Source organism: Melanerpes formicivorus, unplaced genomic scaffold (genome assembly GCF_026170545.1).
Source record: "Melanerpes formicivorus ecotype bairdi unplaced genomic scaffold, bMelFor1.0.p_v2 SCAF_1, whole genome shotgun sequence".
In the NCBI taxonomy this organism is placed as follows: Eukaryota; Metazoa; Chordata; class Aves; order Piciformes; family Picidae; genus Melanerpes; species Melanerpes formicivorus.
Genome location: NW_027142353.1, coordinates 28,847,470 through 28,860,216, shown reverse-complemented (window position 1 = coordinate 28,860,216; position 12,747 = coordinate 28,847,470). Strand labels below are relative to the sequence as shown.

Below are 12,747 nucleotides of genomic sequence, written 5' to 3'. Positions count from 1 at the left end.
TTGTGTGCAGCACTGCCCCAACTCTTCTCACCAAAACATCTCCCTCATGTGTGAGAACTTCATTAACAAGTTTATATATTATAGATTCCAGCACCAGAAAAGGTCACCCGTTTTCCCTGTCCTGGACAGATTCTGCTCTGAATGGATGTTGACCAGGTCTGGGGTGCAGGGAGAAGGTAGGAGGTGACACACAAGGAGAATGGTGGTCTCTTGATTTAGCCAGGAAGATTTTTTTTTAAGGACTCTTTGTTTGTTTGTTTAATATGAGTGGAGAACAAAAATGAAAAGTGAGAGGAAATGGAAAGGAAAATAAACTGAGTTTCTTGTGGTCTTGCTTTTCTTCAATGTGCATGTTGATGGTGAAAGAAAAGCCAAGTCATCATCATTGTGGCATCACTGAATGGAAGCTAGTTTCCTCTCCACTGCATTAGGTCTCTGGGTTAGCGGTCCCTTTCCTCACCCCAGCATTGAGCTGGGGCTGCTTCCTGCCCTTCCACACAGATATCATCTCTCCTGTGATTTAAAGATTCCCAGATCCCCCAGTGCCACCACTGGTGCTCAAGATCCTCAGCAATTCACCATACTCTGAAACCTTCAGTAAAGTGTTGCCAGCTGCCGTTCCCCAGGCAGTACAGCTCCATGGGTACAGGCAGGCAGAGGTTTGTGAACAGCATTGGGAAAGCAAAGGCTTGGGGGCTTGGAGGCTTCCTTTTCCCCACCTGCTTTTGCCTGCGTGTTCAGATTTCCACTGTTGGGGAGTGCTGTTAGTTCATGAAACACCTACTTGTGGATTAAATGACTGGCTGCCATTTGTGTGGGAGGGCTGACATTTGCCATTGTTTCATTTCTTGCGTCAAAAAGGAAAGTTACTGAAAAGATTGATTTGTATTTCTCTGCAAACTGATTTGAGACAGCATATAAATCATCTGGTGGGATAGGTAAATGTGCTTTTGTCTTCACCACAGAACATTGTCTTGCACAATCATAGAATCAATAAGGTTGGAAAAGACCTCAAAGATCATCAAGTCCAACCTGTCACCCAAGACCTCATGACTACTAAGCTATGGCACCAAGTGCCACATCCAGTCTCCTCTTGAACACCTCTAGGGACGGTGACTCCACCACCTCCCTGAGCAGCCCATTCCAATGGCTAACGACTCTCTGTGAAGAACTTTCTCCTCACCTTGAGCCTAAACCTCCCCTGGCACAGTTTGAGACTGTGTCCTCTTGTTCTGGTGCTGATTGCCTGGGAGAAGAGTCCAACCCCCTCCTGGCTACAACCTCCCTTCAGGTAGTTGTAGAGAGCAATAAGGTCTCCCCTGAGCCTCCTCTTCTCCAGGCTAAACAATCCCAGCTCCCTCAGCCTCTCCTCACAGGGCTTGTGCTGGAGGCCTCTCACCAGCTTTGTTGCCCTTCTCTGGACACATTCAAGAGTCTCAATGTCCTTCTTAAATTGAGGGGCCCAGAACTGGACACAGGACTCAAGGTGTGGCCTAACCAGTGCTGAGCACAGGGGCAGAATGACTTCCCTGCTCCTGCTGGCCACACTATTTCTGATGCAGGCCAGGATGCCATTGGCATCTGGGCACACTGCTGGCTCATGTTCAGCCAGCTGTCAATCAGTACCCCCAAGTCCCTTTTCTGTCTGGCCGCTCTCCAGCCACTCCGACCCCAGCCTGTAGCGCTGCATGGGGTTGTTGTGACCAAAGTGCAGCACCCAGCACTTGGACATGTTGAATGCCTTGCTTGGCTATGTTTTCTCGTTCACGTTTTCCCTTGTACTACTAAGGTAAATGAAATCTTCTGAAATTGTCCTGAGTTTCTCCCCTCTAAACTGTACCATTCTTGGAGAGGGCAGAGAATCAACAGCTATCAAAGAACAGTGGTTGAGCAGCTCTTTCACCTGGAGGAGCATGGATGGAAATTCACCACTTACATGTCTCGGGTTACTTCCTCACTACACCTTTAGGTGTTTCTTTATTCTTTTTTTGTTTGTTGGGGAATTAAAAAATTCTGCTCCTGAAATTACTTTGTTTTACTGTAGAGCTTGGGAAACAGCATTGTTCTCCCCTTACTCACCCAAGTGTGTTTCTTAGAGACAGATTCTTGTAGAGGGCTCATACCAGTTGCAGTGCTGGGCTAGGTCATGAGTGTTTTGCTTGCTCTGATGCACCAAAACATTCAGCCAGAGTGTCCCAGCACTGTCCCTTTCTTAAAGGCACAGCCTCAAACGGCCACAACAATGATGCATAGGGGAGTGTATAAAAACAGGGCAGGCATGAAGTGAGTTTTCTTTTCCTTCAGTTATGCCCTCCCTGCTTCTGGCACTTCACGAGCTGTAGTTCCCTTCTCCCCCCCTACCACAGTGTCTGGCAAAGTGCTTCTGAATTCCTCATCTTGTAAGAATTTCTATAAATAAGCAAAATTTTCATGCAATGATGATGTGGGGGGAATACCTGTGGAAAAAGTGCTGAAATAGCATAACTGATCTATTTCTTAATATGAATCTGCTCAAAGAGTTTTCATTTGACTGGGAGTTACTCCCGTGGTCAGGTACTCATTCAGATACTTAAGGCATTACAGTTTGGCAAACGGTGATGTAATGAAAGTAACGAGTCACTGATTTGCTGTCTGCATGCTAAAAGAAAAATCTGACTTTTAGCATGCAGTGATGAATGGAAGAGCAAACGGGGCTGAGATTGTGTGCCGCAGCCATAAGCAAGCTGATCGGGTGCCACTAGGTGGCATGCAGAGAGATGACACGCCTGGTTTTGGTTTTAATGTGCTAATTCAAGTGGTTAGAAATTATCTTAGTGCGCATAGGTGGATTTTTGTGCGGGTGTCATACATGGTTTCTAATCTTACAGGCAAAGTAATTTTGGTAAAACAACACTGCAGTTAGAAATCCCTAGAGATGCTGACATGTCCATTTAATGTCTGAAGGGAAACACATGGAGAGGGAGAGGAAAGCCTCTCCAAGCTTGATTTAGCCACATGAGTCTTGCCAAAGTATAGCTTATTGCAAAAATTACTGGTAATCAGATGTGCTGTCACAAAGAGGCAGCAAATGTACAAGTATAAAACACTTACACCAGCCCTGTCACAGAGCAGACAAAGAAGGTTTCAATGGGAGTTTGTATTCGCAGATAATAGCTTAAAGTGGTAATTGATGCCAGCTGCATAAAATCACTAGGAAGGGTTCACCAGCTGCCTCTCTCCTTCAAGAAAAAGGATGTACTTTTTGTATTCCTTCATGAGAACGACAGTCTCTTGCCTAATTCAGTTTCAATTTTCCTCTTTTGTGATACTGGTGCCTTTGCAAATGGAGGAACTGATGGTGGTGCAGCATGTGTGTTGTTGGTATGAGGTGAGGGACCTTCTGTCCCTGAAGCAATCTCACATGTCCAAATTCTGGGATGGCCACCAAAAACACCTCCCTCTTCATAAGAGGATCCCTGGTGCAGGCTGCAGCCTGTCCTCCCTGCAGCACGTGTGTCTGTAAAGAGACCTGTGCGGAAACAGTCTTATCCGGTGAGATATTTGGGTGGGATTCTTCTCACCCTGATGTGAGACATCTGCAAGACTGGTGTCTGGATCTTGGCTAATGACCTCATCCTCCTTTTGTAGTTAGTGGGGAGAAGTAAACAGTGGCAGAGTGAACATTGTTTGGCCTCTTTCAGATGTCCACCTTTGGGATGAAAGCAATTGTGCCCTGGAAAAAGGCATCCCTCGATACAGAACAGAACAATTTTGGTCTGGCCTTTTTTTTTTAAATATTTTTTTTTTTAGGCTGACACCAATTGCTGTACCACACTGGTACTGCAGCCTTCCCTGTGCTGATAATCCTCGTGGTAGTTCCTGTCGCCACAAAGTCTTCAGGACTGAGTGCCAGGGGGCTATCAATCCACACTAAGTAAGTGGAGTCCTCCAAAGCCTGGCAAGAATTACTGAATCCATTTATTTTTGTAGGTTGGAATTTGGACACTCTTTGAATTGTGGACAAATGCTCAGTGACAGCTGAAATACGACTTTAGGACTGTTACTGGCCTTAGCTATGGGACATAATTGGGGTTGCTGCAGGCCTTTGAGCAGGTGCTTTGACGGAGCCCCAAGGAAAAACTGAAAGCAGTAATTGCCTGCATTTTGCTAAGTCCCTGTGCATCTTTTGTTGTTGTTTTGTCTTTGGGGTTTGGGGGGTGTGCGGGGTTTTTTGTGGGTGTTTGTTTGTTTGTTTGGTTTGGTTTCAGGAATAGATCCCATCTAAGCGTTGTAAGTTTGGCTGTTGTTGCAGTAGATAAACATGAACAACCTTTAGGACATCCTGCCCATTGTATTATAAAAGCTATTGTGTTCATGTGCTGAAGATAAGAAGTAATTTTTATGTAAAAAAAATCATACAAAATAGCAGATTTATCCAATTATGCATACTAAGATATCAGCAATTAAGTCCCAAACCATTAAGAAAGCTCCTATTAACATTTTTCCCCCTGAATTCAAAGTTCAGTGTGGTAGTTTCTTGTGTAAGCATGCATTTGCTCTCATTTTTTTGCACGGAGTCTCAATAAGTTTAAAATCACACAACAGCAAAGACAATAGAAGCAGCTGAGGCAGCACCGAGTTAGTTTTGGCTCAAAAAGCTGTTCTGATAGCTCTCTGTCTCTGAGAGCTACTGTTCACTGGCAACTTTGATTTTCAAGATTTATTTTACTATTTTATTCAATTTTCCAGAAATACACAGTATCTTTTTTTGAAGCTGTGTCATGAGAAAAATTAAGACTAGTTTATCCCTGGTGCATTATGGGACTTGTCTCCTAATAATTTCTGAGTGAGCACTGCATGCCACAGTTAGTGTATTTAAAATAATTGTTTGCTTTGTAGCACAGGGTGGTTCCTCTTGATAAAGCCATGCATACCACTGTGCACAAATAGTGAAAACGTACTTAGTGTTAACATCTGTGTATGCTGTGAATAGGATATTTGATTGCTAGCATGGTACAAATTGCAAGGAAGTTTCAGGCTTAAAATTTTATTATGTAATCAGCTTTGATATTACAGGATGATCAAAATATGTGCTACCATTTCCATGAGACAGCCACCCAAGGGAACAGGGGTTTTGGGTTCTTCCTGGAATCACTTTAAGGTAGACAAATTCCCCCATTTTTATTCACTCCACAGTTTTCTACCCTTAGATATCCAGGATTGAAAATTGTAAAGCAAATAAAAATTGTGCCTAAAGGGGTAAGCCAGCTGCCCTTTCCATTTATTGCTTCAGAGGTTCTAGGTGAAGGCTCTCACTGTCAAGGTGTGGCAAGAGAGAGCTGGGGGTCGGATGGTGTCTGCTCCTTCTTCTCCTCTTAACTGCTGGCAGCCTCTTCAGACCACCTCAAAACATGCATGGATCCTTCCGAATAACACATCCTGCTGTCACTTCAAAAATGGATTGTGGGTGTTTGTCAGGAGTGGTCACGCTGTGTCACCAATTTCAGCTATTTGAAGAGCTGCCCTCCCTTCACCTGAGCTGCTCTCTGCTTGGCACCTTAGTGAGGTGGGGGAGCTGGAGGAAATCCTTCCCCTGCTTTTGTGTCCCAGCATCCTGTTTACTTGCCCAGGCTCTGGCCCTCACTTCCTGAAGCACTTGCTCTTCCTCTGCAAAGGCAGATGTAGGAGGAGGAACAAGAGGAATTCCTGATCTCCACCTCTGCTTTCCTGCATCAACCCCAGGCTGGCACTGAGGTGGGACCCTGTGGTCCCCAACTTTGCTTTGGCAAGTCCCCCAGGAAACAGTGCCTGGTCTGGTCCTGTTAAACATCTTCATCAATGACATTGATGAGGGGACAGAGTGTCTGCTCAGCAAGTTTGCTGATGATACCAAACTGGGAGGCTTGGCTGATAACACCTGAAGGCTGTGTGGCCATTCAGCAAGACTTGGACAGACTGGAGTGCTGGGCAGAGATGAACCTCATGAGGTTCAACAAGGATAAGTGCAGAGTCCTGCATCTGGGAAGGAATAATAAACTGCACCAGTACAGGTTAGAAGGTGATCTGCTAGAGAGCAGCCCTGTGAAGAAGGACCTGGGAGTCCTGGTGGATAATAAGTTATCCATGGGACAGCAATGTGCCCTTGTGGCCAGGAAGGCCAGCAGAATCCTGGAGTGCATTAAGAGGAGTGTGTCCAGCAAATTGAGGGAGGTTCTCTTCCCCCTCTATTCTGCCCCAGTGAGAGCTCACCTAGAATACTGCATCCAGTTCTAGGCTCCCCAGTTCAAGGGGGACTGGGATCTGCTTGAGAGAGTCCAACAGAGGGCTGCAAGGATGATTGAGGGACTGGAGCACATGCCCTGTGAAGAAAGGCTGAGAGACCTGGGGCTTTTTAGTCTGCAGAAGAGAAGACTGAGAGGGTACTTAATATCTGAATATCTAAGGGCTGGATGCCAAGAGGGAGGGGACAGGCTCTTCCCAGCAATCTGTGGTAGGACAAGGGGCATTGGATATAAACTACAGCACAGGAAGTTCCACCTCAACCTGAGGAGGAACTTCTTCAGTGTGAGAGTCACAGAGCACTGGAACAGGCTCCCCAGAGAGGTTGTGGAGTCTCCTTCTCTGGAGACTTTCAAGACCCATCTGGATGCATTCCTTTGCCACCTGCAATAGATTCTATGGTCCAGCTCTGGCAGGGGAGTTGGACTTAATGATCTCTGGAGGTCCCTTCCAACCCCTAACATCCTGTGATCCTGTGTGATCCTATGAACTGGCTGCATTGAGCCACTGCCTGGTGTTTAAATAGAAGTGGTTGTGATTTTCAAAATTAAAGGAAAAAAAAATGAAGAGGATGGAAATAGTGCTCCTCTGCTGCAAATGCACAGATGTGTCCAGAGTTCCAGTTCTCTGGGTTACGAACAGTAATAGCCTGATAGCTATGTATTTAAGGTACTGCAAGCATATGATTAGTAAACAGATCCTGTCCTGCTCCATCACTGGGTGAAGTCTGGTGCATCCTTCTTCTGCTTTTTGTCCCTACTGAAAACTTGGGAATAAACAGGATTTTGGTGTCATGAACATAGGATGTTTACTGAGCATGATGGTGGTATAAATGGAACATTAAAAAAACTTTTGTATGAAAGAGGAAATAAATAATGCATCTGATCTATTTAACATGGTTGTGTTGTTTTGGTTTGCTTTTCCAAAGGATGAAGAAGAAGAAATCAAGTTGGAAATTAATATGCTCAAGAAATATTCCCATCATAGAAATATTGCAACTTATTATGGTGCTTTCATTAAGAAAAGTCCTCCAGGGCATGATGACCAACTGTGGGTAAGCAGATATTTCTCAAACGTGTTCATATGTCTTTCCTATTTGGAAATAGTTTGATTATGACAGAAATAATCACATTATGGAAGGACAAACTAATAGAATTTGGTGCTTGCTTGAACTGAGAGATAAGTGAATCACATAGGCTAATCATGCATCCTTAAGGGGATGATCGGACCAAGATTTGCTATTAGCAATGGATTCACTTTTTAAGTAACCTTTTTCCCTCCTGTTTCCCAGATAAATAGTAATATCTTTCATGGGAACAAGGCAGATGAGCTGAGCAGTAAGAATGTGTGGCTGCAAAAGAGAAAGCTGCACTTGAGAGTTGTATCTATTACATTTCTCATCCCACCTCATCTACACCCTCTAGAGGATTGAAGTTTGGGTTTTAAATGGCAGGGTGCAGACATCAGTGCATATTATTCCATAAGTAAATGGGAGTTAAAAAAAAAATGTCACAGTCATGTGATCAATTTGATTCCTTCAGCATTGGATGTGCTCTTACTCCTGCTGCTGCTAATGCATTTTGCATAGCTGAGCAAATCCAGATTCCTAGCATTAAATTACAGTGATTAAATCAGTCCTTGAAAATGTGGCAACTAATGTGAGATGTATTCCATACATGTCTGACACACATTGAAGACATTTGGTTTGAATCCATTTTCCAGGCAGAGATATAAAATAAATTCTTTGCTTCACGAGGGTTTCCCAAATCAATATTCCAACCTGATTTTTGAGCTTTGCCTAGACAGCTGGTAACTGTTTATTGTTGGTTGAATGCTGATACTTGTTTTGCAGCTTGTTATGGAGTTCTGTGGAGCAGGCTCTATCACAGACCTTGTGAAGAACACAAAAGGGAATACTCTGAAGGAAGACTGGATAGCATATATCTCCAGAGAGATTCTGCGGGTAAGGAAAACAGTCTGCTTTTCTTGAAAACACAGACTTGCAGAGATGCATCCTGGCTTGAGGTTCTGCAAGAAGCTGTTCCTGATCAATCCTGTTAGCCATGTCATCACTTGGAGAGTGTGTAGGAGCAGATAGATGTCTGCTCCACATCATTTAACTCAGTGTGAGTTGTACTGTAACAGCAGCCTTGCAGAAAATAGCAATTTTTAGTCATGAGAAGCCAGTGGGATAACCAATGACCTTATCTATTGCAGAAGCTGTGAAATGGTATCCATATGACACTGTGAATAGAATAGAATAGAATAGAATAGACCAGATCAGACCAGGCTGGAAAAGACCTCTGAGATCATTGAGTCCAGCCTATCATCCAACACTATCTAATCAACTTAACCATGGCACCAAACGCACCATCCAGTCCCTTCCCAAACACCTCCAGTGATGGTGACTTCAGCACCTCCCTGGGAAGCCCATTCCAAAGGTCAGTCACTCTTTCTGTGAAGAACTTCTTCCTAACATCCAGCCTAAACCTCCCCTAGCACAGCTTGAGATTGTCTCCTCTCATTCTGTTGGTGGTTGCCTGGGAGAAGAGACCAACCCCCTCCTGGCTACAACCTCCCTTCAGGTAGTTGTAGACAGCAATAAGGTCTCCTCTGAGCCTCCTCTTCTCTAGACTAAGCAACCCCAGCTCCCTCAGCCTCTCCTCATAGGGCTTGTGCTCCAAGCCCCCTGCCAAAGCAGGATGTCTTAGGGTAGTTTGCACAGGAATGCATCTGGGTGGGTTTTGAAAGTCTCCAGAGAAGGAGACTCCTCAGTATCTCTGGGCAGCCTGTTCCACTGCTGTTACCTGCACTGTAAAGAAGTTTCTCCTTATGTTGAGGTAAAATTTTCTATGTTCAATCTTGTACCTGTTGTTTCCTGTCTTATTAGTGTGCAACACCGAAAAGAGCTTGGCCCCCTCCACTTGATACCCGCTCACCCACTCAGATATTTATACACATTGACGAGATCCCCTCTTAGTAATTGAGTCTGTGGAGGGAGTTGTTGGCTCGGGCCAGCAGTCAGGAGTTCTGTGCACTACAATGTGCTGGTCTGTTGTGTATTCTTGCAGTCTGTCTGGAGCAGGCAGTTGTGTGTGGCTATGCATTGTGGAGCGCTAGCAGATGGCGCTGCAAGAATTCCTCAGGAAGAGGAATGCCACTTACCAGTTTTTCCTAAAACTGAAGCTTTAACTAATTACACTTCATATGTAATTAAACTGCAGTTGATGCAGTTTAAGTGTTGTTTGAATTGGCATTTGTTTGCTTCACTAAGGAAATCTGGTACAGTTTTCCTTGTGCTTCTTTGCAAAACAAATTGCCTCCTACCCGTATCACTACACAGTATGTTTGTTCAGTTTCCTCCTCATAAATGAAGTACTGAAGAGCTTTATGTTAAAGGAGACTTCTCGCATAAATCAATGCTATTGTTGTCTTTGTTACATATTTGCTCTGCCTTGGTGATTTTTAGGATAGTGTGGAAGGGAGATGTATGGTTCTGGTCTCTAACTCCAAATGCTAGGAGAGAGTACAGCTGCCAACATTTGGACTGACACATGTTAAGTTGTTTACGAGGGAGAAGACAATTGAAATACCTACTGAGGTTTTTTCCTCAAATCAGGTTTAATAGTCTAGAGAAGAGGAGGATGAGGTGAGACCTTATTGTTCTCTACAACCACCTGAAGGGAAGTTGGAGCAAGAAGGAGGCCACTCTCTTCTCTTTGATGACAAGTAACAGGACTAGAGGAAATGGTTACAAGCTGGGCCAGGGGAGGTTTAGGCTGGCTATTGGGAAATACTTCTTCAGTGAAAGGGTTACCAAACATTGGAATGGTCTGCCCAGGGCAGTGGTGGAGTCACCATCTGGAGGAGTTCAAGTGGTGTGTGGACCTGGTGCTTAGGAGCATGATTTAGTGTTGACCCTTCAGTGCTGGATCGAAGGTTGGGCTGGATGATCTTAGGCGTTTTTCCAAACAGATACATTCTGTGATTCTGTAAATATGAGGACAGCTCAATTCTGCAGAACTGACATTACACTTGATTTGAGAACTGTGTGACCTTGGAGGTATTGCATGTGATGTTGCATTCACCCTAGGTTCTCCTTAGGTAAAGTAATCATGCTCACTGAGAAGATGAAGACATTGTTTACCACAGAAAAGAGTTAGGTGAAAGCTATTTTCTCATCTCTGTGGAGACTTGCAAAAGGAGGAACTTCCTTGTTAGCAGGAACTCGAATATCTGGAAAAGAGGAATGTTAAACTCACATTGCTATGACACATTGCAAACCTGATCACACACCAAGTTTGTCAGTGGCAGAGGAGAAAGATTGTGTGATGGAAAGCTAAATTGAAATAAAGTGCCAAAGATCGGTGCAGGTGGAGCTACAGATAAGGGTTAGCCTAGTGGATCCCTGTGTTGTTGGAAGAGCCTGGGGACTGCAGGAGAATGATGATGTGACCCTCTGTCTCCTTCCAGGCTTTCAGAAACCCAAATGTGTTGTTTCAGTAAGGTTAGATGGTACTCTGGAGAGACCAGACAGAAGGCAGAAGGCTTTAAAAAGTATTCTGTGCAAAACTGGAAAAGCCTTAAGTCCTGTGAAAAATAAGACCACACTTAGCATTATCAGTCAATGAAGGGTCTCCAGGACATCAGGTCTCCACTTGATTCACAGTGACGTGTCAGGAGAAGCTGTGGGATGGTGCTTTTTTGTCATGCTCATTATCTGTCTTTAAAGAGAAAATAGCCCCATGGTTATGTAGGCAAACTGGTAAATGATCATTTAATGAAGACCATGTGTTAGGAAATACTTCTCTACATCAGCCACTACTCTCTTAACCTCTTGCAGCTGTAAAGGTTCCATTTCTTTATTTTTCATAAAACATTAAAAGCCTGTGAGGGCTACATGAACAGGCAAGATGGTCCCACCAGAGAGTACAATTTTCCAAGCAGAGAACGGAGGAGAAACAGAGATACAGAGAGTTGCCTGTTGTTCTCCCAATTACGTTAGAGTAAAATGCAACATATGTCTTCCTCAGCCCTCCCTCCACATGGCTAATGCTTTGGGGCATGTGTCCAGGTGCTGTCTCAACAGAAAGCACCATATGCCAGGAGGTTTTGTTTCCTTTGGAAAGTATAATGCTCATGTCTTTTTTGTTGTTGTTGTTGTTTTCCCTGAGGAACAATTATCTGGCTTTGTATTTATTGAAGCTAGGAAAAGGGAGTCCAGCTTTTGCATCAGAGCTTTTCTTTATAATCAGTTGTCCCTCACTCACAAACCTGCCAGTGCATCACCCTCCCACATCCTTCTCAGGGGTACATATGTACATACTGATGCTGTCTTGTTTATGCCTCTACCCTTCTACCTCAAACTAAATTCAGACTGATGCTGTGTGTTTCACATGTCAGTGGCATACATTGACATTGATGTCATTTACAGTGTCATTGCATAGAGACTTTCTGGAAGCTGAGCTTTATTTCACACTACAGCTGAGAGGTGTTTGCACAGTGCAGATGTTGGGCTGTATTTACATACAGTGTATGCATGACCTGGGGCCTGTGTTTCTGCTCCAATATCAAAGCTATGCAGGTTGTGTACTGCTGTAAAGTCTGACTTCACCCAGTCACTGAGCAAGAGCCTGAGACCTAGTGCTATGGTCTTTCTGAGTGCTGGGTACAGGCAATCTGTTGCTAAGCCAAGAGTCAAACTCTGAATGTCTTCTCCTTCCTCTCTTCTTCTTAATACAGGGGTTGGCACATCTTCATGCTCATCATGTGATTCACAGGGATATCAAAGGGCAAAATGTGTTGTTAACAGAGAATGCAGAAGTGAAACTAGGTAAGTAGGCAGACGTGTCCAGTTCCTCATTCTTTGGTTTTATGATGTTCCCAAATTAGTGTCATCCTTTAAGAACTTTGCAACATGTTCTGTAGCATGAGCATTCTGTTACTGCTCCCCTGTGGATTGAGACCCTGCAAATGTTACGGTCTGCTTTGGAAAGATGGAGTTTCATTAGAAGAGGGTTGCTTTCATGCCAGAATAAATGACCCTCCATTTTGTTTCCTTCACCAAGCTTCACATGACTTGGGTTCATTCTGATTCCCTTTATTTTGGACTCTGGAAGTGACAGGAGTCTCTGTTGTATTTGGCTTTAATTAAAATTAAAACAGCACCTGCTGTTGAGATTCTGGACACAAAAGTACAATCTTGACTGGACACTCAAAGGAGCGATGTCGTCAAGTTCAAAATGAAGTTCCAGCTCTGGCTTCCATGCCAAGAACTATGCATGTCCCTGGCCTTTTCTCTCCCTTCCAAGGGGACATAATGTTTTTTTTCTTTCTCTCTAACCTGTTTCTTTTGCACACTTTAACCTTTTATGTTTGTATCATGCTATGCTTGCCACCTTTTTTGGATAAATATAGAGCCATGCTGGAGCCCTCCCACCCAGCCCACATCCCTTCTGTTTTGCATTGCACCTTCCTGCAGCATGAGGC

General features: G+C 44.1%; 1 protein-coding gene across 9 annotated transcripts in view; it reads left to right on the top strand.

Annotated features, from left to right (window-relative positions):
- MAP4K4 (mitogen-activated protein kinase kinase kinase kinase 4) overlaps positions 1–12,747 on the top strand; it is a 187,406-nt gene that overhangs the window by 108,829 nt on the left and 65,830 nt on the right. For all 9 annotated transcript variants that reach the window (XM_068138285.1, XM_068138275.1, XM_068138265.1 and 6 more), the window contains exons 4-6: positions 7,187–7,312; positions 8,111–8,221; positions 12,001–12,091. In XM_068138285.1, coding sequence (XP_067994386.1) covers positions 7,187–7,312; positions 8,111–8,221; positions 12,001–12,091 — 328 coding nt within the window. The remainder of the gene's footprint in view (positions 1–7,186; positions 7,313–8,110; positions 8,222–12,000; positions 12,092–12,747) is intronic.